General features: G+C 46.5%; 1 protein-coding gene across 3 annotated transcripts; it reads right to left on the reverse strand.

Moving 5' to 3' along the window:
* On the reverse strand, positions 1 to 24,600 carry EXOSC10 (exosome component 10). Of its 3 annotated transcripts, none has more exons than XM_081202979.1 (25): positions 24,400 to 24,600; positions 23,464 to 23,600; positions 22,130 to 22,247; positions 21,303 to 21,407; positions 20,972 to 21,140; positions 19,805 to 19,916; positions 19,140 to 19,215; positions 18,640 to 18,750; positions 17,485 to 17,628; positions 15,728 to 15,918; positions 14,337 to 14,493; positions 13,534 to 13,682; positions 12,381 to 12,431; positions 11,532 to 11,643; positions 10,633 to 10,683; positions 9,428 to 9,506; positions 8,272 to 8,393; positions 7,194 to 7,289; positions 5,400 to 5,474; positions 4,891 to 4,978; positions 4,450 to 4,520; positions 2,239 to 2,410; positions 1,383 to 1,438; positions 931 to 1,007; positions 1 to 235 (listed from the first exon to the last, which is right to left on the reverse strand). In XM_081202979.1, the coding sequence occupies exons 1-25, from the start codon at positions 24,517 to 24,519 to the stop codon at positions 205 to 207; spliced, it is 2,670 nt and encodes an 889-aa protein (XP_081059105.1). In that variant the 5' UTR covers positions 24,520 to 24,600; the 3' UTR covers positions 1 to 204. The 3 variants fall into 3 exon arrangements, with proteins under 3 accessions (XP_081059105.1, XP_081059104.1, XP_081059103.1); XM_081202978.1 differs by having other exon boundaries at positions 4,450 to 4,523; positions 20,972 to 21,137; positions 24,400 to 24,599; XM_081202977.1 differs by having other exon boundaries at positions 4,450 to 4,523; positions 24,400 to 24,599.
* Positions 24,601 to 25,694: the final 1,094 nt, after the last annotated feature.

A 25,694-nucleotide genomic window follows, 5' to 3' on the forward strand; every position in this document is an offset into this window, starting at 1 on the left:
TCGAATCTATTAAGATGCTCCCTTTCCTCCATCATTTGTGGGGGAAAGAAAAGCAGATTAATATATATCTTTTTTATTTTTTAAAAAAGAGCAACAGCAGGTATCCGTACAAAAAATGGCAGTGGCAAACAGCATCCCCTTTCGTTTAAAAGCCATTCCAACTCTCCATTCCACGGCTCCTTCCAAAAGCTTCCAGGATTCGTACTATCTTTTCGGCCAGTTATGCCTGAAGCCTCTGCAAAGAGAATTGTATTATAAATTCTTATTTCAGAATAAAGTTTAGCAGGGGACGTTCCAACCATCAGCTGAAGCTTACCGTATTTTTCGCTCTATAGGACACATTTTTTCCCCTCCAAAAATTAAGGGGAAATGTGTGTGCATCCTATGGAGCGAATGCAGGCTCCTTGGCTTCAGCGATAGCAACGAGAAGCCTCCAAAGCGCAGAGGGAGCGCCTTGGCTTCGCGTTGCTTTCGCTGAAGCCTGGAGAGCGAGAGGGGTTGGTGCGCACTGACCCCTCTTGCTCTCCAGGCTTCAGGGATAGCCACCTGAAGCCTGCGGAGCACAGCGCGAGTTCCCGCTGCACTCCGCAGACTTCAGGTTCCTTTCGCTGAAGCTAGGAGAGCAAGACTGTGCAGCGCCCCTTCAGCCAAGCGGGAGGAGAAATGGAAGGGGCTCCGTTTCTGTTTCTCCTGCCGCTTCGCTGAAGGGGTGCTGAGCAGAGAGGGGGAGAATTCTTTTCCCTTGTTCTCCCCCTCTAGAACAAGGTGCGTCCTATAGAGCGAAAAATACGGCAAATGCTCTCTTGATGCAGAATGTACTTGGAAAAAAGCGTCCCGTCCCCCGAACAAACAACGTTGAGGACTAGGAAGCTTTAAAGTCGTATTTGCAAGGCAGCTCGAATGTTCTAGCAAACAACTCTCCGGACATACCTGTTGGATTTCCCAGCCATGTACGACATGCTTTTCGTTCCGGCTGGTTGCTGGACTTTGCCGGCTCCGGGAAACTTCTATGTTTGGTTTTTATTTTTGAGAGAGAAAAAGGGGGAAAGAAGGTAGTCATGTCAAAACAGCAGTTCTTGGCCCAAGATCACCCAGTGAGCTTTATAGCCAAGTGGGGATTTCAAAGCTGGTCTCCCAGATCCTAGTCCAGCCTCTAACCACTACCCCACTGGCCCATCTAGCTGAGCATCCTGTCCTCACGATGCCCCCAAGGGAAGCCCAGAACCTGAGCACTCTTCCCCTCCTGTGTTTTCCAGCAGCTGATATTCAAAAGCGTTATTGAGCATGGAGGCAGAACTGAGCCATCCTCTGCCACTAGCCTTCATGGGCTCCCCTGCCTCAAGAGATTGATCAAAATTCCTGTGTGCAGAAAACAACCTTACCTTGCCAGCTTGCTTGGAGGGATCAAACTGTGCTGAGGGTTTAGGCCTGCTGCTTCCTGAGAAAGAGAGAGAGGGAGAAAGATGGGGGCAGAAAGCAAATCTTAGCAAAGGAGATCGCTCTTGCAGAGAATAGATCATTTCAAGAGCCATCAAGACCAGCAAAGTTTAGGCATGAATAAAAAGCGCCGGCTGTGAAACAGACATGCAGTGGAAGAATTCAAACAGACAAGACTTCTAAAAAAGGAACTAGGCAGCGTCTTATTTTGCCTTGGCGTCGAAACAAAGCAGAGGGCGGAAACAAAACTAAACAGCAGTAGTAATAGCAATAAAATAAATACAGTATTTTTCGCTCTATAAGACGCACCAGACCACAAGACGCACCTAGTTTTTGGAGGAAGAAAACAAGAAAAAAAAAATTCTGAATCTCAGAAGCCAGAACAGCAAGAGGGATCGCTGCACAGTGAAAGCAGCAATCCCTCTTGCTGTTCTGGCTTCTGGGATAGCTGTGCAGCCTGCATTTGCTCCATAAGACGCACACACATTTCCCCTTACTTTTTTAGGAAGGAAAAAGTGAGTCTTATAGAGCAAAAAATATGGTAACAATGTTGGTGATAAAAAGGTTAGGAAGCTGCTGTACACAGACTGTTGGTCCATCCAGCTCAGTACTGTCTGCACCGACTGGCAGCAGCCCTCTGGCATTTCCATCTCTCCCAGCTGTAGCTGGAGAGTCCATTGGGGATCTAACCTGGGACCACTGAGTTAGGCACCTTCCCCACACATGACTATTACATAAGGAGAGCCCTAGTGGATCCTGAGTCCAGCCTGCTGAGCTCACAGTGGCCGACAGCAGCCTCACCGGCAAACACTTGGAGGTCGGATTTGCTGTAATCAAAGGGGGTGAAGGGCTTTGGAGCGGCCTCTGGCTCTTCCGGCTGCGGGGAAGCTTTGGGCTTCTTCTTCTCGGCCCGGGGAGTCTCGGTACCCGGATCGCTTTCCACTCTCTCCCGCTTGTGGCCTGCTTGTTCCTGCTGTAAAACCAAAGGAGGGAGGAAGGAAGAAGTTTCAAAACATAGCCTGGAAGAAGAGAGCAGGGAAGGGCTGCAGCTCAGCAGAGGAACATCTGCTTTGCATGCAGAAGGTCCCAGGTTAAACCCTGACATTTTTTTCCAGGTGGGGCTGCGCCTGTACTCCCACAGAGAATGCCCTCATCCAGGCTACCCCCTGGCACCCCTGAGGTCAGGGAAACTACCAAGGGAGCCCCCTTGTTTGATCTCAGCACCCCAGAGGGTCTGTAGGGAAGGAGACGGCCTTTCAGGTATTCAAGGCCTGAGTTAATTTAGGGCTATCAGTGCTAGAAGACATCTGAAGGCAGCCCTGTTTAGGGAAGCTTTTAATGTTTAATAGACTATTGTATTTTAATATTCTGTTGGAAGCTGCCCAGAGTGGCTGGGGAAACCCAGCCAGATGGGTGGGGTATAAATAATAAATTATTATTATTATTATTATTATTATTATTATTATTATTATTATTATTATTATTATTATTATTGCCCTTTGAACTAAACAAACTGGAAGCCAGTGCTGCTACTTTAGAGCAGGGGTTATATGGGACCCAAAGGGAACACCAGCCAGTAATCCGGCCGCTGCTTTTATCTGTATTGTAGTTTAAAAGTTATTAGAATGTTGGATTATATGACCTGGGAGATCAGGGTTCGAATCCCCACTCAGCCATGAAGCTCACTGGGTGCGACCTTGGGCCAGTCGCCATCCCTCAGCCTAACCTACTTAAGCAGGGTTGTTTTGAGGATAAAATGGGGAGGTGGAGGAGAATCATGTACACCACCTAGAGCAGTGGTTCTCAAAGGGTTTGGCAGGAGAAGATGGCAAGAGAGTTGGGAAGATAAGATCCAGGGTCAATCAAGGAAACATTTAAACATGTATACTAGTCTAGTCTAGTCTAGTATAGTATCAATTTAAAAATAATAATAATTGCTGAATCTGGGTAGATATCTTTTCAAAATTAGAGCAAGAGCATCAATGATACTGAGGGCAATCCCAGTTGTGATGTTTTTTTATTTATCAATAAAGAAATACATTACTGAACGAACAATTTTTTATTCTGGAAGTGTGTCCCAGAGAAAAAAGTTAGCGAACCAGTAACCTACAGCCTCCCTTGGGGGAAATGTGGCAAAGAAGATGGAGTAAATAAACACAAAACAAACATGCATGTTCCTAGAAATCTATAGGTTGACCTCCATGTAAAGAATGTAAATAGTTTTAACTAGATTTTGAATGAGTGTAAAATTAAGTGTTGCTGGTTTAAACTTCCTTGGATTATTGTCTACCTTGGTGGGTTGTTCACCATCACTAATAAATTTATTGTACTAGCCAAAAGCCATGACAAATCCATAGTTTCAAGGGTACGGCACCCGGTATTCCTGAGCTGCCTCCCATCCAAGTACTAACCAGGCCTGATCCTGCTTAGCTTCTGAGATCAGACGGGACTGGGTGTGTTCAGGATAGTATGGCCGCAGATAACCACTATTCTGAATTATGCTTTTTATAGGGTAGGACACACTGTGGATGGGTTTATGGAGCCAAGGAAGCAGGGCCCCCTAAATCTAGATCTAGATCACTGGTCCTCAGCTACAATATTTTACATGCAAGTCGACACTCCGTTTTTTTAAAAATTGGGATATTATTTTTACAAATGAGTGTGGCTGGGGGTGGGTCCCCAAATGTATGTTTGGGCTAAAACAGAGGTCAGCAACCTTTTTCAGCAGGGGGCCAGTCCACTGTCCCTTAGACCTTGTGGGGGGCCAGACTATATTTTTTTGGGGAAAATATGAACAAATTCCTATGCCCTACAAATAACCCAGAGATGCATTTTAAATAAAAGGACACATTCTACTCATGTAAAAACACGCTGATTCCCGGACAGTCCACGGGTCAGATTTAGAAGGCGATTGGGCCAGATCTGGCCCCTGGGCCTTCGTTTGCCTACCCATGGGCTAAAAGATGGGCCCTAGATCTGCAAACGTTTGCTGGGTTGAGGGACCCCACTTACCGCAACCAGCTGGCGGACAGAGACTGCGTTTTCTGCTTTGCCTTTGCTTTCCTTCTTGGGGACTTCATGAGCTGCTGGTTGGGGAAGGATGGAAAGGGCAAAGTTAGCACAAGGACTGCCATGCTGGCAGACAACTAGCAATGCATTGTGGTCAATCAGAGCTTTGAGAATCCAGGACACCCAAGCCTAGGGTTGCCATACGTCCGGGATTTCCCGGATGTAGCCGGTATTCAGTCCTCATAATAGCTGAAATGTCTCAGAAAATCAGGACGTGTGGCAGCCCATGTCAAATTTAATTAAAGCTATTAATAAAAAACCTTTGATCTGTAGAAAACGCAACTTGAAAAAAAAGAGATGATGCATGTATTTTTTTGTAAACTAAGAAATCTTTAATAAAAATATAATAAAAACAAAACAAAAACAAACAGGCCAGCATCACACCTGTCTCCTGGATCTTCTTCTTAGCAGATTCTTTCTTTGTCCCTGCTTGAAGCTGGGCCTGGCTTAGGAGCTTCCACCGATTACTGATCTGGGAGGAGGAAACACACACAAATTGCAACTCTGCCAATCTTACACCGTATTCTGGTGCATGTGGCCAAGCCAGCCCAATCTCCAGGGAGGGTGTAGGCAGTAGCACAGTGGTTGAGGAACCTGCATTGTGTGCAGAAGGTCTCATGTTCGATCCCTGGCAGATCCAGGTATGGCAGGGAGACCCATCTGAAACTCTGTGGAGCCGCTGCCTGTCAGTGTTGACAGCACTGAGCTAGCTGAAGCAATGGTCAGACGTGGTGTGAGGCAGATTGCCACCCATGCTCCTGTTGCTCTCCAGTTAACGGGATCAGGCGGCAGCATTGGAGGGGACCGCAGCCCAAAGGCCCATGGCAGCCAGCGTGGACGACTCCGGCTTATAACCAGAGCAGGGGGCAGTTTTGTGAAATAACCGTTCTTACCTCGTAGATTTTCGATGACGGGTCAAACTTTGCCAACTGGGAGATATGAGCGGGGTTCTGGTCCGCTGGCAAATACTGGAGGGAAGGAAAAACATGACTGTGGGAATAATAATAATAATAATAATAATAATAATAATAATAATAATAATAATAATATTTATACCCTGCCCTCCCCAGCCAAGACCGGGCTCAGGGCAGCTAACAACCAATAATAAAAACAAGCTGATTAAAATACAATTTAAAAAACAACATTAAAACATTAGGATGCAGCCTCTTCACAGGAGGAGAAAGGAAAAAGAAAGAGGTGGAGGGAATCAAACTGATTCTAAGCCAAAGGCCAGGTGGAAAGACATCAGATCCCGCAGGGCCCTGGTTTCATGAGACAGAGCGTTCCACCAGGCCGGAGCCAGTGTTGAGAAGGCCCTGGCTCTGGTTGAGGCTAATCTAACTTTCTTAGGGCTCGGGACCTCTAGGGTGTTGCTATTTATGGACCTTAAGGTCCTCCGTGGGGCATACCGGGAGAGGCGATCCCGTAGGTATATAGATATCCCCTAATATCTAGATTAGGGCTGGGGAACCCTCTTCAGCCCGAGGATCACATTTCCCTTCCGAGTAACCTTCCAGGGGCCATGTGGCAAAAGCAAGCAGAGCAATTACTGTGAATTTTGCCTTCGCCTAACTAGTTTCTTCTCTGTCTCTATCTGCCTGCCTCTCTCACACATACAGCTCTCTTTATCTTCTTCCCAGACAAGCAAGAATTCAAAGACATACTCAGAGTTCAAAGACATATTCCAGCCAGACAAAAGCGTTCAAGGAGGGTTTGAAGCAGGAACAGTGAAGAGGTGTGGCTTGGGGAGAGGCCAGAGGGCCGCACAGAGAGGTCTGGAGGGCCACATCCTGCTTGCTGTCCTGGCCAGATTTCCCACTTCTGAGCTTGACTACAGCTTGCAACTGTAAGCTGTTTGGGAGAACTAATCCTGGATTAAAAGTGGGGTGCACCGCATGTTAGTTAAAAAAAAATCAGAATTCCAAGGGACCACTTCACTCCCCCAACAGGATTTGTGCAGCAAGAATCTATCTTGCAGTATGAATTCTGCAACTCCCAAGGAGTGGGGAGACTCACAAAGCCCCCTAGAAGCAACAGCTTCCCAGCTGTGGAGTTTGTGCAATTCAGATGATGCATTAACAAGCAATATATCCATTTACATATATAAACACATTGCCAAGACAAAAAGAGAGAAAGAAGGGCAACATGAAAAATCTCTGGGTTTCCTTTTTTAATTGTTTTTTTAAAACTTGGAAATGTTTTCCTTCTCCCTACAAGCAGAATGGCAGGAAAACATTATGATTAAAAATTTGCACAGCCAATAAGTTAGAGATGATGGGAGTTGTCGTTTGCTTATTAACACTGGCTAGGTTCACACATAATGTTAAGCTATGGTTTACTAACCCAGGGTTTAGTGTGGTGCAAATCCTGCCCAATGGCTTGTTCGAATGTTAGCAAACCATGATCTGAAGACATGGTTTGTTGCTGTCTTACCAACCTTGGCTTGTCTTAATTATAGCTTGGCATTATGTGTGAACTCAGTACCCTTTATCAACCACGGTTTGTTTGGCCGCCGCACCCCAAAACACAAAGGCATGAGCAACAAGAAGCTGGAAGACAGAACAGACTTTGGAATAAATGAGTTGTGGTTTGCTTGATCATCTGTGGTTAGCTCACAGTTGTTAAGCAAACCATGGTTGTGTTCCATACGAGCCAAACCACTGGGTAGGAAAACAAGGACTTTTTACCATCCGGAATGGGTTTTCGAAGGATTCCATGATCTGGCGGGCTTTCCGTTGGGTGACTGTCAAACTCTTGTCCTCTTCTTCACTCACTTCAGGCTCCTTTGGGGAGGCAGAAATATGGATTAGTGGGACAAAGTACAGAACTGGAGAGGCCTGCCTGGAAATCTCCTGAATGGGTTAAGATTGCATTTTAAATATCAGGAGGTTCCCCACCCTCCCATTTGCTTTAAAAGAAGAGTATGTAGAAGCAAACAGTTGCTGAATTGTACTTCTGGTTTGGCTGGCTGTTTATAGCATTTTGGTCCACTGTTGCTTTAATTAATAAATATAATGGAACCTTGGTTCTCAAACTTAATCCGTTCCAGAAGTCTGTTCAACTCCTGAAACCGTTCGAAAACCAAGGCGCAGCTTCCGATTGGCTGCAGGAGCTTCCTGCACTCAAGTGAAAGTCAAGTCCGATGTTTAGGATCCGAAAAACGTTCGGAAACCGGAACACTCACTTTCGGGTTTTCGGCATTCAGCAGCTGATTTGTCAACTAAGCCGTTCGAGAACCAAGGTTCCACTGTAACCTAGAGACTTTAGTACAGTCGTACTTTTGATTCCGAACGCCCTGCCTTGCAACTTGAACATTTTGACTCCCGAACGCTGCAAACCCAGAAGTGAGTGTTCCGGTTTGCGGACGTTCTTTGGAAGCCGAACTTCTGTGGCTTCCGATTGCGTGCAGGAAGCTCCTGCAGCCAATCGGAAGCCGCGCCTTGGTTTCCAAATGTTTTAGAAGTGGAACGGACTTCCGGAACGGATTCCGTTTGACAGCCAAGGTACGACTGTACTTGCTTTTTAATCTGTTGTGAGGTCAGGTGACTGATAGGTGGGCAACCCAAGCTAGGTGTCAAACATGGGCAGAGACAAGGATCATGCCCCATTCAGTGGAGCAGGGGAGCGAAGAGAGAGAGAGATTGTGTCCCCGCTCCCAAGTGGCTGGGGGAAAGACCAGGATTGTGGGCCAACAGCTGAATACTGTTCCCTACCCCTGTTCTAGCTCATTTGGTCCCCTGCCATGTTCTCTGAAACATAACCTACATTAAAGATGTTAATGCTGGCTCTCGGCAGGAGGCAGGACAGACTTGGCGACTCATCCAACCTTTCCGTCTCCTCCTCTGCTTCTGAAAAGAGACGTGCCTGCTCCCGGCTCAGCCCAGGTGCTGAATGACAAGAGGAGGGGGAAGGAAACAAAAGCACAGGGAATTAAGACTACCATTTACTTTAAATTGCATAGAAATTTATTTATGCATGCTACTACAGCAGCAGCAGCAAGAGTGCTACTTGTCTCAAAGTGGAAAGAAGCAGAAGTCCCAGCAAAGGAAGAATAGATACAAAAACTTATGGAATATGCAGAAATGGTGAAACTTATCCGGGAGAGTAAGAAATCAAGATAACAAACATTTTTATAAAAAGAATGGAAATGGTTCATTGAATACTTACAGATAAATTGCAAACCGATAAAAACATTGGCAGGATTACTGTAATAACCTGCAGTTTCATACGAGTATATATTTAAAGAAGATGAATAAATGAGTAAATTAAGTTAATTTGAATATGCAGAAGATACTAAAAAAATAAATGTAAGGAACTGCAGAAAGAGGGGGAAGGAAGTCAAACTTTGAAATGTTAAATTGGTTGTAAAACTAATGAAATGTATAAACTTGAAAAGTATAAATAAACCTTTTTTAAACAAATAATAACATTTACTTAAGAGGGACGCGGGTGGCGCTGTGGGTTAAACGACAGAGCCTAGGATTTGCTGATCAGAAGGTCGGCGGTTTGAATCCCTGCGATGGGGTGAGCTCTCATTGCTCGGTCCCTGCTCCTGCCAACCTAGCAGTTCGAAAGCACCAAAGTGCAAGTAGATAAATAGGTACTGCTCTGGCGGGAAGGTAAACAGCGTTTCTGTGCGCTGCTCTGGTTCACCAGAAGCGGCTTAGTCCTGCTGGCCACATGACTGTACGCCGGCTCCCTCGGCCAATAAAGCAAGATGAGCGCCGCAACCCCAGAATCTGCCACGGCCGGACCTAATGGTCAGGGGTCCCTTTACCCTTTACTTTTATACCACTTTAAACTTTCATGGCTTCCCCCATGGAATCATGGGAGCCTGCCAACAAAGTGAACCGGTTACAGGGGTTTGTGCACTTAGAACCCAGGGGTGGGGGTCCCTCTTCACCCCTCTTTCCAGACCCACCTGGATCGATGTGGTTCGGCTTCTCGTCCTGAGGCAAGTGCGAGTTGTCGTGAGGTCCAAACAAATTATTCTCCGGCTTCTGCCAAAGGAAATTAAAGATATCCTAGTCATCGTGATTCTGAAGGAAGGGCTGGTCACATAGGGCACTGCTTGATATCGGGTCAAACCATTGGCCCTTCTCCCTTAGGTTTACCTACACTGACTGGCAGAAACTCTCCAGGCTTTCAGACCTAGCTGGAGATTGAACCTGTGACCTTCTGCATGCAAAGCTACAACACCCAGAACCCTTAAACTTTTTATTTACTTACTTACTGTTGGCAGGTAAAGCCTTTAACCTCTTGCAAGCAGTACTTGCAGGATCGCTGTACTCACTATTGTGCCCACCCAGCTGCATTGATCTGCCGATGCCACATAATACTTGTTCCTTAGTTGGAAGAAACTAAGTGTTGGTGCTGACCTTTAAAGCCCTAAATGGTCTCAGCCCAGTATACATGAAGGAGTGTCTCCACCCCCATCATTCTGCCGGACACTGAGATCCTGGTTCGAGGACCTTCTGGCAGTTCTCTCGCTGTGAGAAGCCAAGGTACAGGGAACCAGGCAGAGGGCCTTCTCGGTAGTGGCACCCGTCCTGTGGAACGCCCTCCCACCAGATGTCAAAGAGAGAAACAAATACCAGACTTTTAGAAGACATCTGAAGGCAGCCCGGTTTAGGGAAGCTTTTAATGTTTAATAGGTTATTGTATTTTAATATTCTGTTGGAAGCTGCCCAGAGTGGCCAGATGGGCAGGGTATAAATAATAAATAATAATAATAATAATAATAATAATAATAATAATAATAATAATAATAATTATTATTATTATTATTATTATTATTATTATTATTATTATTAACTGACCTCTTAGTGTGGCTGAATCTGAACTTCCTCCCTATTGACACCGGGCAGGAGCTGCCGCTGCACTCTTTTTAGCCCCCCGCTTAAAACATTTTTGTTTAGGCAAGCCTATCCAAATACACACACATCAATGTGTCTCAATCTCTTACACTTCAGGTTAAATTATTTCAAGCTGTTTTTCTATCGATAATTTTAAATATTTCCCTATAAGCCGCTTAGATGTCTCACTCCAGTCAAGTGGTATGTACTGTAAATTCGGTACATGAAAAAGTAAAACAAATGCAAGATTGGCATGAGAAAAAAAGCTTACCTCTGTGTTTCGAAGTGGTCCTCTCTTTTTCATTCCAACTGCAATTTCAGACTAAGAGGGGCAAGGAAAAATAATTATAAGGATAAAATTAAGATCACATTAAAGATCTCTTGCAGACAGACACACACACAAACACTCCATCCTGACACCTCCAAGTCTACTTCCCAGTCACTGGCTGAACAGCAATGATATCAGCAGTCAAGGAATGCCCATAAAAATTCTAACTGCTCAAGAAAACATGTGCTAGAAGGCTGCCAGTTAGTGCAAAATTTTATTCTTATTGCGTAACTGGTGCTAACTTGGCATAGGAGCAGGCTGATTTTAGGGAAGAGAGTTGGTATGAACCCAGGAACATGGGAAGCTTCCTTCTATCAAGTCAGACTGTTGCCCACCTACCTCAGTATTGTCTATATTGACTGGCAGCAGCTCTCCAAGAATTCAGAGACGGGAGTCTCTCCTGAAGGAGCATCTCCACCCCCATCGTTCAGCCCGGACACTGAGGTCCAGCTCCGAGGGCCTTCTGGCAGTTCCCTCACTGTGAGAAGTGGTCACAGGGAACCAGGTAGAGGGCCTTCTCGGTAGTGGCACCCGCCCTGTCATCAGATGTCAAGGAAATAAACAGCTATCTGACTTTTAGAATACATCTGAAAGCAACCCTGTATTGGGAAATTTTTAATGTCCAATGTTTTACAATTTTTTATGTGCTGTAAGTCGCCCAGAATGGCTGGGGAAACCTAGCCAGATGGGTGGAGTATAAATAATAGAATTCTTCTTCTTCTTCTTCTTCTTCTTCTTCTTCTTCTTCTTCTTCTTCAACACCATAGAGATGCCTGGGATTAACCTGTTCAGTTGCTTTGAAACACAGCTGTCCTGTACTTAAAACTGTCCCCCCCCCATACCTTCAACAGAGGCATCTCTCTGGCCTGCTGGATGAAGACGTGCATTTCGTTGATCTGCTGGCGAACGAGGGGAGGAACTGGGTTGCAGCAGGCGATGATGCCCTGGGGCTCCCTGCAAATCAACAAAAGGAAGAGGACATTTTAAAAGAGATAAAAAAACGCTAGCCAATGAAAATCATAGCATTGTGGATCTGGAAGGGACAAAAAGGGTTATCAGGTCAACCCCCTGCAATATAACAACTACAGCAGCAGCAGCAACAACAGGGTGTTGACCCTGAGATGCTATAGGACCGGGATTATCTTAGCCACTTCCTGTCCCAGAGCTGGTCCTTAAAGAAATGTGGGTGGGGCACAGCAGAATGACGGAGCCACACATCAATCACAGGAGAAGAAGGAAGAAAAGCCTCAGGGGTGTCTGCAATGCCTATCCCCAACAGAGATGTAAAGGTTGGGAGAGGATGAAGAAGGAAAGCAGAAAGAATTCCGATAGGAGGAGCGTTTTTCCTTCCTAGCTTCTGATCAAATTTTCTCATGGAAAACCCGCCAGTTTGCGGGAAAGGAAAATTACTATTTGGGCACCTGATTTCAAAATTCACCTGTTCACCCCATGCTTTCCCCAAAGAGGTGACCCAGCTAATGTTTCAAATACTATTAATTGGATCTACTGATTAGTGATGTGTTCCGTGCATTTGTTTAATGGGGATGTCATTTGGCTTTGGGGAGTTTATTCTGTTCGTGGCCATGATGTATATTTTTTCTCAAGTGTTGGCAGCACATGCGTGTATTTTTGTTGCTGCTGCTGCAAATAAACACCTGTTCTTCCCCTTGCAAAGCAAAAGGCACACTTACTTGGGCAGCTCCTCCGCTATCTTGAGTAGCATATGGTTCGGCAGCACGTACCTGCGGGACAAGGGGAGAAATGAATGGTAGAGTCATATATTTCGAAGGGGTCCCCCAAATGTGATCAAGTCCAACCCCCCACAATGGATCACAGCTAGAGGATCACAGGCAGATGGCCATCCAACCTCTGTTGCAAAACCTTCAGTGAATCAATTACTAACTAAATGTTAAATGCCACTACTTTCGCTGTACATTGAGATCAGTCTTGTAAAGAGACCTGCCAAATATATTACTAGCTTTAGGTCTCTTTCTCCTTCCCCTTTTAGAGAGGAAGAGAAAGGGAAACAAGCCTGTAGGGGACAGATAGAAACCTCAATTCCTACCATGACTCTGCCCACCTGTCAAGTGTGGCCTGCGGAGGAAGAGGTGGGTGGGTGGGTGAAATATCGGCCCCCTGGCCAGATTCAGTTTTCCACTACTGGTAAAGGTAAAGGTAAAGGACCCCTGGATGGTTAAATGTAGTCAAAGGCAACTATGAGGTTGTGGCGTTCATCTAGCTTTCAGGCCGAGGGAGCCGGTGTTTGTCCACAAGCAGCTTTCTGGGCCATGTGGCCACCAGGACTAAACCACTTCTGGCGCAATGGGACACCATGATGGAAACCAGAGCGCACGGAAATGCCGTTTACCTTCCTCCCACAGCGATCCCTATTTATCTACTTGCACTGGCGTGCTTTCAAACAACAGTTTGGCAGGAGCTGGGACAAAGCAACAGGAGCTCTCCACCATTGCGCAGATTCGAACTGCCGACCTTACGATCAGCAAGCTCAAGAGGCTCAGTGGTCCAGGCAGCTTTGAAAGGATTCCTTTGCCGAGCAAGGGCTCTGTTCCCTTCCAATTCTAACAGCTCCCCTTTTATTTATAGCATTTATACCCCACGTTTCTCCCCCAAGGAGCCCAAGTGGACGGCTCGCCACTCATTTAATACCAACGATGGCCCTGCGAGATAGGCTGGATTGAGCAAGGAAGTGACTGGGTCAGTGAGAGCTCCAGGACCAAGTGGGGACCAGAACCTGTCTCTCCCAGGTCCTAGTCAGACACTCTAACCACTACACCACACTGGGTCCTATAGCCCGCTCTGGCAGTCCCCTGTAAAAGAACTCACCCCGTGCTCTCATCTTCCTGCCGCCCCATCTTGTCCCTCCAGGCAAAGAGGAGCCGGAAGGCCGCCAGCTGCTGGCTGTTGAGGTGCTTCTTCTGCTTCCGGTAGAGCTCCAGGTAGGAGTCTTCGGTGAAGATGGGCTTGATGTATTTCTAAGGGAGAAGAGGCAGGTGGAAGCGGCATGAGCGACCTGCAAGGACTTGTGTGCTGCTGCTGGCAGGGGGAATCCCTGACCCCCAGCTACCTGGCGCAGGTGGGAGTCCAGCAACGGCTGGGAGGGCAACAGGTTGGCTGCCCCTGTGCTAAACTCTAGTTTCCCAGCACCCACTCAAAACCTTCCATGCTGCATTTTCTCTTTTTCTTGGAATTTTATTTACAACATAACATAAGCCCCCCCCCAAAAAAAAACACAAATCCACCCTCATTAAACGTGAACATAACATACAATAACATACAACAATACAAACAACCAAATGAAAGACTTCCTTTATCCTGTATCTGGCCTCCTTATTTACTTCTTATAAACTGTTTCCTTTATGAATAATGATTAAGATTTTTCTAATTATAACTTAAATATCCACAAAGTCTCCTGTAGACATTAATCAAAACAAGCCCAGGTATGTATTTTAGGGCACTGTTTTGTGAAGTATTCTCTGCATTTCCACCATGCTTTTTGAAACTCTTGTCTAGTGTGCTGCATCTTCCTATCTGGGGGTGGAGGGTGTGTGTGTGTGTGTGTGTGTGTGTGCGCGCGCGCACGCGCTCCTCCTTGCCTTGCATGCCTCTGCCCAACACAGGGAGCTCACCTTCAAGCAGATGTCCTTGCTCCGCTGCCACACCACTTGGAGCTGAGTAGGCTGCCCGTTGGCCTTCTCCCAAAGCTCCTCCCTGACCCGGTCGTAGATGTACAGCAAGTAATGCGTGTCGTCGCGGGCGTAATTGAGCATCTCTTCTGGGAGGGGTCTAGAGGAGAGACAGAGAAACATGGGTTACGCAAGGAGCGGGGGAATCTCAGGCGTGGTGGTCAGGAGGGAGCCAGCAGTAGAAGAGAAGGGTTTGGATTTGATATCCCGCTTTATCACTACCCGAAGGAGTCTCAAAGCGGCTAACTTTCTCCTCTCCCTTCCTCCCCCACAGCAAACACTCTGTGAGTTGAGTGGGGCTGAGAGACTTCAAAGAAGTGTCACTGGCCCAAGGTCACCCAGCAGCTGCATGTGGAGGAACAGAGTAGCAAACCCGGTTCACCAGATTACGAGACTACCGCTCTTAACCACTACACCACACTGGCCAGTAAATCACACGAAGCGGAGTTAACTCTTTATCATCTCCTTGGGAAATGATATATAATGAATTGAAAAGGATGTTCAAAATAACTTTTATTTTTTAAAAAACCCAGAAACTTTTCTTTTAGGAATTATAGGGACAGAACTAGCTAAATTGTATAGAAATTTATTTATGTATGCTACTACAGCAAGCAAGAATGCTACTTGCCCCAAAGTGGAAAGAAGCAGAAGTCCCAGTAAAGGAAGAATAGATACAAAAGCTTATGGAATATGCAGAAAAGGTGAAACTTACCAGAAGAATACGGAATTGAGATAACAAACTTTTTTTATAAAAGAATGGAAATGGTTTATTGAATATTTACAGATAGATTGTAAACAGATAAAAACATTAGCAGGATTAGAGTTTTAAAAGAGTGTATATTTACAGTAGATCATTAAATGAGCAAGTTAAATGAACTTGGATATGCAGACGGCATTAAAAATAAATTTAAGGAACCGCAGAAAGAGGGGGAAGGAAGTCAAATTTTGAAATGTTAAATGATTGTAAAACTAATGAAATGTATGAATTTCAAAAGTATAAATAAAATAATAATAAAAGAACAGGATCTGCACAAACTTGGTGGAGGATAGGGCCTAATGAGGACAGCAGCTCACCCCCAGCAGGTCTTCCCTAATGGATCACTTGCCAAGACTAAAGGTCCCCACCTCCCTACAGCCATCTATGTCTTCTCCTCTCTAGGGTTTCCCCCAAGCAATCAAAGACTGCGCCTGCGTGCCTATCTTTGCCCCTCCCACTTCATGCCTCTTCTGGTTCTGGGAGACCAGGGCGGGTGGAAGCTTGTTGTACAGACTCACATTGCTATAACCTCAAGATGGGATTGGAACATCCCAAATCTACCCCCACCCCTCCATACCGTATCCTCCAGTCCGCCAGCTGGTACTGTTTGTTGGCATCCACCTTGCAGTAGAGCATGAGCAAGTGGTCCAAGGAGTGCCGGCCGAGATTGAGGAGCCGAGCCGCCTGGTGGGTGTCGAAGACGTTCACCAAATAGAGGCCAAAGTCTCGCTGGAGCCACTCCACGTCCGAGTCGGCGCCGTGCAGGACCTGTGAAGCACCAGAGCCATAAATAGCGGGGGAAATGTCAAGAAGGTTCCCTGTCTTCCCACACACCCGTGTATGTATCCTTCTGGTCATTTCAGGATGGCATTGCCTGGGCCAGGGTTTCCAAAACGTGGGTCTTCGGCTGTTTTTGGACTACAACTCTCATCATTCCTGGTGGTCTTGTAGTAAGGTTTAAGGCAGGCATAGGCAAACTCGGCCCTCCAGACATTTTGGAACTACAACTCCCATCATCCCTGACCACTGGTCCTGTTAGCTAGGAATGATGGGAGCTGTAGTCCCAAAACATCTGGAGGCCCAAGTTTGCCTACACCTGGTTTAAGCTTACTGGAAAATGACATATAATGAATTGAAAAGGATGTTCAAAATAACTGTATTTTAATATTTTGTTGGAAGCCGCCCAGAGTGGGTGGGGTATTAATAATAATAATAATAATAATAATAATAATAATAATAATAAACTTTTGTAAAAACAAACAAACCCAGAAGCTTTTCTTTGGAGAATTATAGGGACAGAACTAACTAAATTGTATAGAAATTTATTTATTTACAGCAGCAAGAATGCTACTAGCTCAAAAGTGAAAAGAAGCAGAAGTCCCAGCAAAGGAAGAATGGATACAAAAACTTATGGAATATGCAGAAATGGCAAAACTTACCGGAAGAATAAGAAATCAATATAACAAACTTTTTATAAAAAGAATGGAAATGGTTCATTGAACACTTACAGATAAATTGCAAACAGATAAAAACATTGGCAGGATTACTGTAATAACCTGCATTTCATAAGAGTATATATTTAAAGAAAACAAATAAATGAGCAAATTAAGTTAATTTGGATATGAAGAAGTTATTAAAAAATAAATTTAAGGAACAGCAGAAAGGGGGGAAGGAAGTCAAACTTTGAAATGTTAAATTGATTGTACAACTAATGAAATGTATAAACTTGAGAAGTATAAATAACAACTTAAAAACAACAACAACTCCCACCATCGCTAGCTAGCAGGACCAGTGGCCAGGGATGATGGGGACTGTAGTCCAAAAACAGGGAGACCCAAGTTTGGGAAACTCCACCCTAAGCACTTGAATTCCTGCACCCATGGGGCAGTTCACAGCTTTTTGCAAGGGTCCCCCCCCCCAGTGTTTCTACAATTACTGTTGTCCCTAGACACAAGAGAAGATGCCAGATAGGAGCTGGGAGCCCCAGAACATCTGGAGGGCCACAGCCTGCCCATCCTTAGGCTTACGGGCTTAGTGTCTGCTGCTCTACAGAGCCGTTAGTGCAAATGGCCAAAAAGGGCACTGAACCTCATCGGCCCAGCCTGGCCAGGTGACTTGAGGAACCAAGAGGAGCCCGGCTGCTCCTCCAGGCTCAGTTCCTCAGCTTGAGGAATCTGTCCTTAGAAGAAACACCTGGACAACCCTGCTAGATTTTATTTGCATCGGCTTGTTGTTTTAAGCTTGACTGGAAGAGCGGGGTGAAGGGCAAACCCAAACCTGACCCTTCTGCCGTTTGTAAAATAAAAATAGTAAAAAAAAAAAAAAGGACTTCACCTTGACCACTGCAGGGTCTGTGAAGGTCTCATTCAAGATGTACAAGTCACTCCGCAGCTCCAACGCGTCGATGATGAAATCTTCTGTCCGGGTGGAAATCTGCATAAGGCATGTCAAGCCCAGGAAACTCCGGTAGGAATGGTGCTGTGGAGGGCAGCATGAGAGAGGGAGAGAAATAAAGGAAAGGGGTCCATCAATTCACAGCAAACGCAACAGCTCGCCTTCCCTGGGTGGGTAACTGGAAGCACTGTTTTCAGAGCCTGCTAAAAACATTTTTTGTTTAGACAAGCCTACCCAGGCATGCAGGGACGCGGGTGGCCCTGTGGGTTAAACCACAGAGCCTAGGACTTACTGATCAGAAGGTCGGCGGTTCGAATCCCCGTGACGGGGTGAGCTCCCGTTGCTCGGTCCCTGCTCGAAAGCAATTCGAAAGCACGTCAAAGTGCAGGTAGATAAATAGGTACCAATCCGGCGGGAAGGTAAACGGCGTTTCCATGCGCTGCTCTGGTTCGCCAGAAGCGGCTTAGTCATGCTGGCCACATGACCCAGAAGCTGTAAGCCGGCTCCCTCGGCCAATTAAGCAAGATGAGCGCCGCAATCCCAGAGTCGGTCATGACTGGACCTAATGGTCAGGGGTCCCTTTACCTTTACCCAGGCATGCAGAATGTTGATGTATGTTTTAATCAGTTTTTTAGTTTACGGCTGGTTTTAATTTTTTGAACGTTTAATAGTTATTTTTACTGCTTTTACTGATTGTGTCATTGTTTCATTGCCTTTGTAAACTGCTTGTTTTTGTTTTTTTACAATCCAGCGGTGTAATTTTTTTAATGAAATAAATAAATTACCCGGCAGCATCTCCAGGTAGGGCTGGGAGATAATCCTTGTCTGAAAGCCAGGTGGGCAGCTGCCAGTCAGTGTAGACAATACCAAGCTAGATGGACCCGATCGTCTGGTTTTGTATAAAAAGCAGCTTCCTGGGCTCATGAATCAAATAAACGATTTGAAAGATTGTGGAATTAACATAAGATCCAAGCTGAATGTTAAACCTTTAGATTTCGCACCCAAGCTATGAGCACTTCACACCTGGATCTTGTCAGCCGGTTGCAAAAGTTTTGCTGCAGGATACAAAACAAAAACCCAAGGACAAATTCTTACCTCTAAGTCCAGGGCGAACTCTTTGCAGCCCACTAGCTTCTCGTTCAACTCCACCAGCTCGTCCAAGGTGGAGATGAAGTGGCAGGGTGTCTCCTCCAGGGGCCTGAACATCTGGGAGGGGAGAAGGGTTTGTATTTGATATCCCGCTTTATCACTACCCGAAGGAGTCTCAAAGCGGCTAAAATTCTCCTTTTCCTTCCTCCCCCACAACAAATACTCTGTGAGATGATTGGGGCTGAGAGACTTCAGAGAAGTGTGACTAGCCCAAGGTCACCCAGCAGCTGCATGTGGAGAAGCGGAGACCCAGTTCCCCAGATTATGAGTCTACCGCTCTTAACCACTAAACCACAAGGTGTAGCAAGGCATTATGGCTCGGCAGGCACGAAGCCAGAAGGCTTTAACTTTTGTGCGTGACCTACTCAATGAAACATTATTTGAGAAAGAAAGAAAGAAAGAAAGAAAGAAAGAAAGAAAGAAAGAAAGAAAGAAAGAAAGCTTACCTGAACTTGTGGCTTTTCAAGAAGTTCGGCTGGTGGTGAAAAATGTGCCAATTCGTACTGGTAAGGGTGAGCAAACCTTTTAGGATGAGAGGAAGGAGAAGGGAAAGTTAGAGAGCTCTGATCAAGCTCCAGATGCAGAATCAATTGCCTAGGGAGATATTTAGGCCTGCCAGGCCATTTAGGGACAAACCTCACACACCTGCTGTATACCTGACGTCAAACATGGCATCGCAGGTGTGGGGGCAGGTACATAAGAACTCAGGAAGAGCCCCGAAACTGGATCAGGCCAAAGGGGGCCTGTTTAGTCCAGCCTCCTGTTCTCGCAGTGGCCAGACAGATGCCCCAAAGCTTAAGAGCAGGACTTAAGCGCAACAGCAGTTCTCTCCTTACCTGCGATTCCCAATAACTGGCATTCAAAGGCATACTGCTTTGGACAGAGGCGGGAGAATGTAACCTTCTTGGCTAGTAGCCAACAAAGGACATGGTTGGGCCACTACAGGGTGTGTGAGCCTCCACAATCAAGCTGATCCCTGGGTCCTGCAAAGCTTTGTGCTGGTCGTGCTGCCAGGCATTTTGACAAGTGGGTGCCTGCCCCCACCCCCGGCCACCTGTCAAACTCGGGGGAACTGAAAGGCCCCGACCTGCTTGACCAATCGCTCTCTTACATGTCCTGCTCAGTCTGTTGGGTCCTCTGCTGATACAGGAAGTCGGCCAAGGCAGCCGGCACATCCAAATCCTCTGGGCGCTCCTTCCGTTCCCGCCTGCTTTTTGAGAGCACTGGATGTCCGGAGAGGGAAAAAAGGGTTAGAGGTGATGGATCTACTTTCTAGGACTTATTTATTTTTTAATTGGCAGCCTGCTGCTTTCCCTCTGCAATAATAACCTTTGCACTCTGAGCATAGGAACACAGCAAGCTGCTAGGGACCTTTTGTCCATCTTCCTCAGTGTTGTCTACACCAGTGTTTCCCAACCACGGGTATCCAGCTGCTTTTTTTTTTGACTACTGTAGGAGTGCAAATATCCAGAGTGTGGGGTCAGGTGGGATTACTATGAGGAATTATAAAATATGCATCAAGCCATTGTGTCCACGGTGAATGCATTGACAATAATTTCTGACCAAATCCCACAACCCTCTGCATCTCTGGCCATTTCCTCTACTGCACATTTCTTTTGCTTGACAACTCACGTACACAGCCCAGTTTCTGGGCCAGTTTCTTTGTTGTAGCTTTTCTGATATGTTAATCTTAGACTGTTAATCTTAGGGCCAGGAAACAGGTCTCACATAAAGGTGATAATGATCGCTGTCCTCCTGGCCATCCTTCTTATCATGTATGTTGCTTGCTCGGGGTTGCCAAATGCATTCCTTTGTAGTTCTGTTTTGTTTACCCCAAAAGTATGTGTGCTTCATTAGTTTTGGTAGTTTAACTTTGTCCCCACGTGGGGTTTGTTGAAATGCTCAGAAGAAATCTGATTGGTTCTTACGAACACTCTGTAAAAGTTCTTCTGTGAATAAAACGACCTAGGCCAAGGGGTGGAGAGAAAGGCAGAGATTATTATATGCACCCTTCCCAGAGTCTTGCTGGTTCAAGCCTCTGTGTGTACTCTTATTAATCAGAGTTCAATCCTTCCTTTACTTTGAGAACGCCTCAACTACAACTCCCATCATCACTAGCTAGGAAAGACCAGTGGTCAGAGATGATGGGAACTGTAGTCCGAAAACAGCTAGAGACCCAAGGTTGGGAAACACTGGTCTACACTGACTGACAGCAGCTCTCCAGGGTTTCAGGCAGGGAGTCTCTCCCAGCCTTGCCTTGGAGATGGCATGCCCTTACCTTCTGGCAGTGGCTTCAGAGCATTGGGCTTGACAAAGAGCTTTGGGACGAAGGGGGTGTTGGAGTTGTCCACCTTCTCACGGAACTTGAGCTGAGGGCGGACGATGTTCTTGGCGTGCAGCAGGCGGAAGGTTTCTGACTTTGTTCGCTTGTTGGCTTCCCCCGTCTGCTGGAAAAGAAAAATCAGACAACCCCCTTCAGCCCTGACTGTTGGGGTGGGGGCTGATGGGAAATGTAGTCTGACACCGTCTGGACGGCCACAGGTTTCCCCACCCCTGGCTTAAAGAGAAAGAACCCCTTAAAGGACAAAGGAAGAATGGAAGCTTCTCACCTTGCGGTTCCAGCTGGAGACAATGGTCTTAGGAGGCTGCAAGCCCGAGGGCAGGATAGGCTGCTGGTTCTTGTTGACACCTGCTGCTTCATCCAATAGCATGCCCTGAAATTGCAGGTCACAGTGTGAGACCAGGGGTGGCAGGCAGAGGATGCAATTTTGGGGGAAGGACCTGGGGCTATCTATGAAGGTGACTCGGAAATTATAATTAATCCAGAATGCAGCAACAAGACTGGTGACTGGGATCAGCCACCAGGACCATATAACACTGGTCCTAAAGTACCTACACTGGCTCCCAGCACGTTTCTGAGCACAATTCAAAGTGTTGTTGCTGATCTTTAAAGCCCTAAAAAGCCCTACCTGAAGGAGTGTCTCCACCCCCATCATTCAGTCCGGACACCGAGGTCCTCCTCTGAAGGCCTTCTGGTGGTTGCCTCACTCCAAGTAGTGAAGTTACATGGAACCAGGGAGAGGGCCTTCTCGGTAGTGGTGCCTGCCCTGTAGAACACCCTCCTACCAGATGTCAAGGAAATAAACAACTATCTGATTTTTAGAAGACATCTGAAAACAGCCCTGTTTAGGGAAGTTTTTAATGTATGATATCTTATTATGCTTTTATATTTGCTGAAAGCTGCCCAGAGTGACTGGGGCAACCCAGTCAGATGAGCGGGGTACTACTACTACTACTGCTACTACTACTACTACTACTGCTGCTGCTACTGTTATTATTATTAGCACACCCAACATGAGATCTTCATGGAGCGGCAACACCTAGGTATTCAGGGGTGGGGAGTGAGAAGCAGTGCACAAGGCCCAACGATGCTCACCACTCTTTCCAGGATGGCATCATTGGCATCGACCAGCAGGTCAAACTTGTCTTCCAGTTCCGTGACCTTGTCCCGGAGGTGGCTGCGGCAGCCATGGTACTGCATCACTCTGCTCATGCTTGGAAGAGAAAAAAACAGGGTGTTGGAGTGTGTCACACAATCCTTAGCAGCATGTCTCGGCTCCTCGAAATCAAGCTGTGACCGGAACCTGCAATCTTAGTCCTACGATCTCTATTGATACAAGGACTTTGGTACATCAGCCCCTCATGGCTCCACAGTTCATACTAATCACCTATCCAGCTTTATGTAAAGGTAAAGGAACCCCTGACCATTAGGTCCAGTCGTGGCCGACTCTGGGGCTGTGGCGCTCATCTCACTTTATTGGCCAGGGGAGCCGGTGTACAGCTTCCGGGTCATGTGACCAGCAGGACTAAGCCACTTCTTGCGAACCAGAACAGCACACGGAAACGCCGTTTACCTTCCCGCCGGAGCGGTACCTATTTATCTACTTGCATTTTGACGTGCTTTCGAACTGCTAGGTTAGCAGGAGCAGGGACCGAGCAACGGGAGCTCACCCTGTCGCGGGGATTCGAACCACCAACCTTCTGATCGGCAAGTCCTAGGCTCTGTGGTTTAAACCACAGCGCCACCCGCGTCCCAGTATCCAGCTTTACTTGATGCCAATTTCCTTTGCCCTCCGAAATGCTAGGCTGAAGTGACCTGGGGTTCCTACCTTACGTCATCTGGCAGTTTGAGAAAGCTGTGGTACAAGTTCTGTCCCTGCTGCTGCCTTTTCTGGCTCCTGCTAGACCTAAGAGACAGTGGTGGTGTCTCCAGCAGCTGCCTCTCCCTTGGCTGGTCTCCTAACCCACCTTCTGTCTCCAACTGTGTGGGAACCCACTCATTCCCAGGAACCTCCTCCTCCCCCCCCCCCCCGGGTGGGGGAGCTGATGGGGTTTTTGGGAGGGACAAGCAGCTCTCACTTGGGGGAGGGCATCAGCGAGGGAACAGCTCCCTCCCCCACTGCCTGTGTCACCATTTCTCAGGGTCTTCACCCACAGTGGCAACCCCTGGGATCTTCCTCCTGTTGTCCCAACCCTGAGCTTTCCTGGATCTCCTTTTCCAGACCCAACCAGTCCCTGACAAAACAAGACTGATGGGGAGTTCATTATTATTATTAACTAAATTTGTATAGCGCCCATAGATCTCAGGGTGGTTGGTTCACAACTTGGGAACACGGGGCAAAAGCAATGTGCAAAGTGCCCCAGCTTCAAAAAAAAAGAAAAGTCAATTTTGGTATCACAACCAGCTTGCAAGAGAGCAGCAAGACTCACCAGTGCAGCAACCGATCCCCTTGCATTTCGCAGAAGGTCTGGAAACCAGGAAAACTGCGGTAGAAATCGTATTCGTCTCCAGGCTGAGGAAGGCCACCAGAAGCCTTGGTGGCTGACACCACTGTGCCAAGGGCATGCTGGACAGTGGGGAAAAGGACAGTGCAGTGGTCATTGCCGAACAGTTTTATCTATTTATTTCACCACTGAAGCAAGGCAGATGCTTGACGACTAAGCTACGACCCTCAAATACAAAGCTACAATAAAAAAACTCTTTTCAAGCCTAATTTCCAAAGGGAGAGGGGGACATTGTGTGGGCACATTGGAATACCGTGTACAGTTCCGGTCGCCTCAACTCAAAAAGGATATTGTTGGAAAAGGTTGAGAAAAGGACATCCAAAACGATCAAGGGAATGGAGGGACTCCTGTTACGAGGAAAGGTGCAGCGTTTGTGCCTTTCTACTTTAGAGTTAAGAGGCAACATGATAGGGGCATGTAAAATTATGAACGGCAGGGATAAATAGAATAGTTTCTCTCTCCTTCTCAGCAGTAGAACTCATGGTCTTCCAATAAAGCTGAATGTTGGAGGATTAATACTATAAAAAAACTTCTTTTGTAAACTGCTTTGACGGTGGGTTTTTGCTTTCCCTTTTTTACAGTGAAGCGGTGAATAACTTTCATGAAATAAATAACTAAAAAAAAACCCCTGTAAGCTGCTTTGGCAGAATATGGCGAATGAAGGACTAAATAAATAAGGCTTATTATATATTTTGCAATGACTCGCAGAAACAGCGGCAGCCCAAAATTAGATGCATTTTCCTATATCTTTCCCCACGCTGCTGGGTCCCCCAAGAGACTACAAATCCCGCCATGCTTTGCTCTTCCCGGCAAGCCAAGCGGCACCCGTAACGACTTTTCCCGAGTTTTCACCTCCTATACCTTTACGAAGGAATCGGCGTCTTTGAACCCAGGCAGCACGGCGTCCGCTGCCGTGTCGCTCTCTGCCCCCGGCGGCTCGGCGTTGTTGTCTGAGCCACCGCCGCGCTCCTTGGCCGCCATTTTCCTTTCCCGTTACCAGCTGCGGCCGCTTCGCCACTCAGTGGGCCGCCGCCATATTGGGATCACACTTCCCGCAGGAGAGAGCTCATCTCGTTTTTCTCTCGCGAGAAAAACGAACCACAGACGTAATGAAGTAGAGGTGACTGAATCTTCGGAGGTTAAATTTCCGAGTTCACTTAGGGAGAGTTTTTTGAGTGCGTGTTTTTGTGCATCTATCTGCGCGCGCGTGTGTGCACGTGTGTGTGTGTGTGTGTGTGTGTGTGTGTGTGTATATATACACACACACATATATATATATGTGTGTGTATGTGTACTGTACATATATATGTGTGTGTGTATATATATATGTGTGTGTATATATATATGTGTGTGTGTAGGTTTTGGTGTCTTCGGGTGTCTTCCCGTGTAAGAGTTGGGGTGTCTAGGCGACGTTTCGACGAGGTCTCACTCGTCATCTTCAGGCTGGTGCTTTCGGCTTCTTGTTACTAGAACAGAGCAGGATCTCAGTGTTTGAGTTCCTATAAATACTGTTGAGGGGGTGTGGTGTATAGCCTCCAACGTTCTGGGCAGAGAGGAAGTTCCTAGGTTAATGTGCCTTTTCTTCTTTTGTTCATTAATTACTTGAGGGATATCTTGAATATGTGTGTGTGTATATATATATATTGTTCAGTTTCTGTTAATTGGTTCTCGTGGGAAACTTGCAGATTCTAGCTTCACCAATTAACTCAAGCTGGAGTCAATTTACTCTTGGCAGAAAGCCCAGGTCTGCTTGACCTAGAAACTACTCACTCTGATTGGTTAACGAGCAGCACTCAACTCTGTTATCTAGGGATTGCTAGCACAGTTTGGTGTGAGGTGTGTTAGGAGTTAGAAGTGCTGTGTATGGTTATGAGAGAGAGAAAGGAAGGAAGGATTTATTTTGCTTTTATTTGTATGCAGAAACTCTGCTGGTTTTATTTTTCCTTTTAATAAATCCTGTAAATAGTTATTCTGAGTCTAGCTGAGTAGTCATTACTGCCGCAACTAGCTTCTTCACTGTGCAGGAAAACTCTGCTACGTTTGGGCTAAAGCCAGTAGGGCTATGCCTGACACTCCAAAGTTCCATGAGGTTATGGGCATTGTGCTGCCAGCCTGAGTTGCGGTGGTGTCAGCATCAACGGCGTTGGTTCCAGTAG

Source organism: Podarcis bocagei, assembly GCF_964188305.1.
Source record: "Podarcis bocagei genome assembly, chromosome: 7".
In the NCBI taxonomy this organism is placed as follows: Eukaryota; Metazoa; Chordata; class Lepidosauria; order Squamata; family Lacertidae; genus Podarcis; species Podarcis bocagei.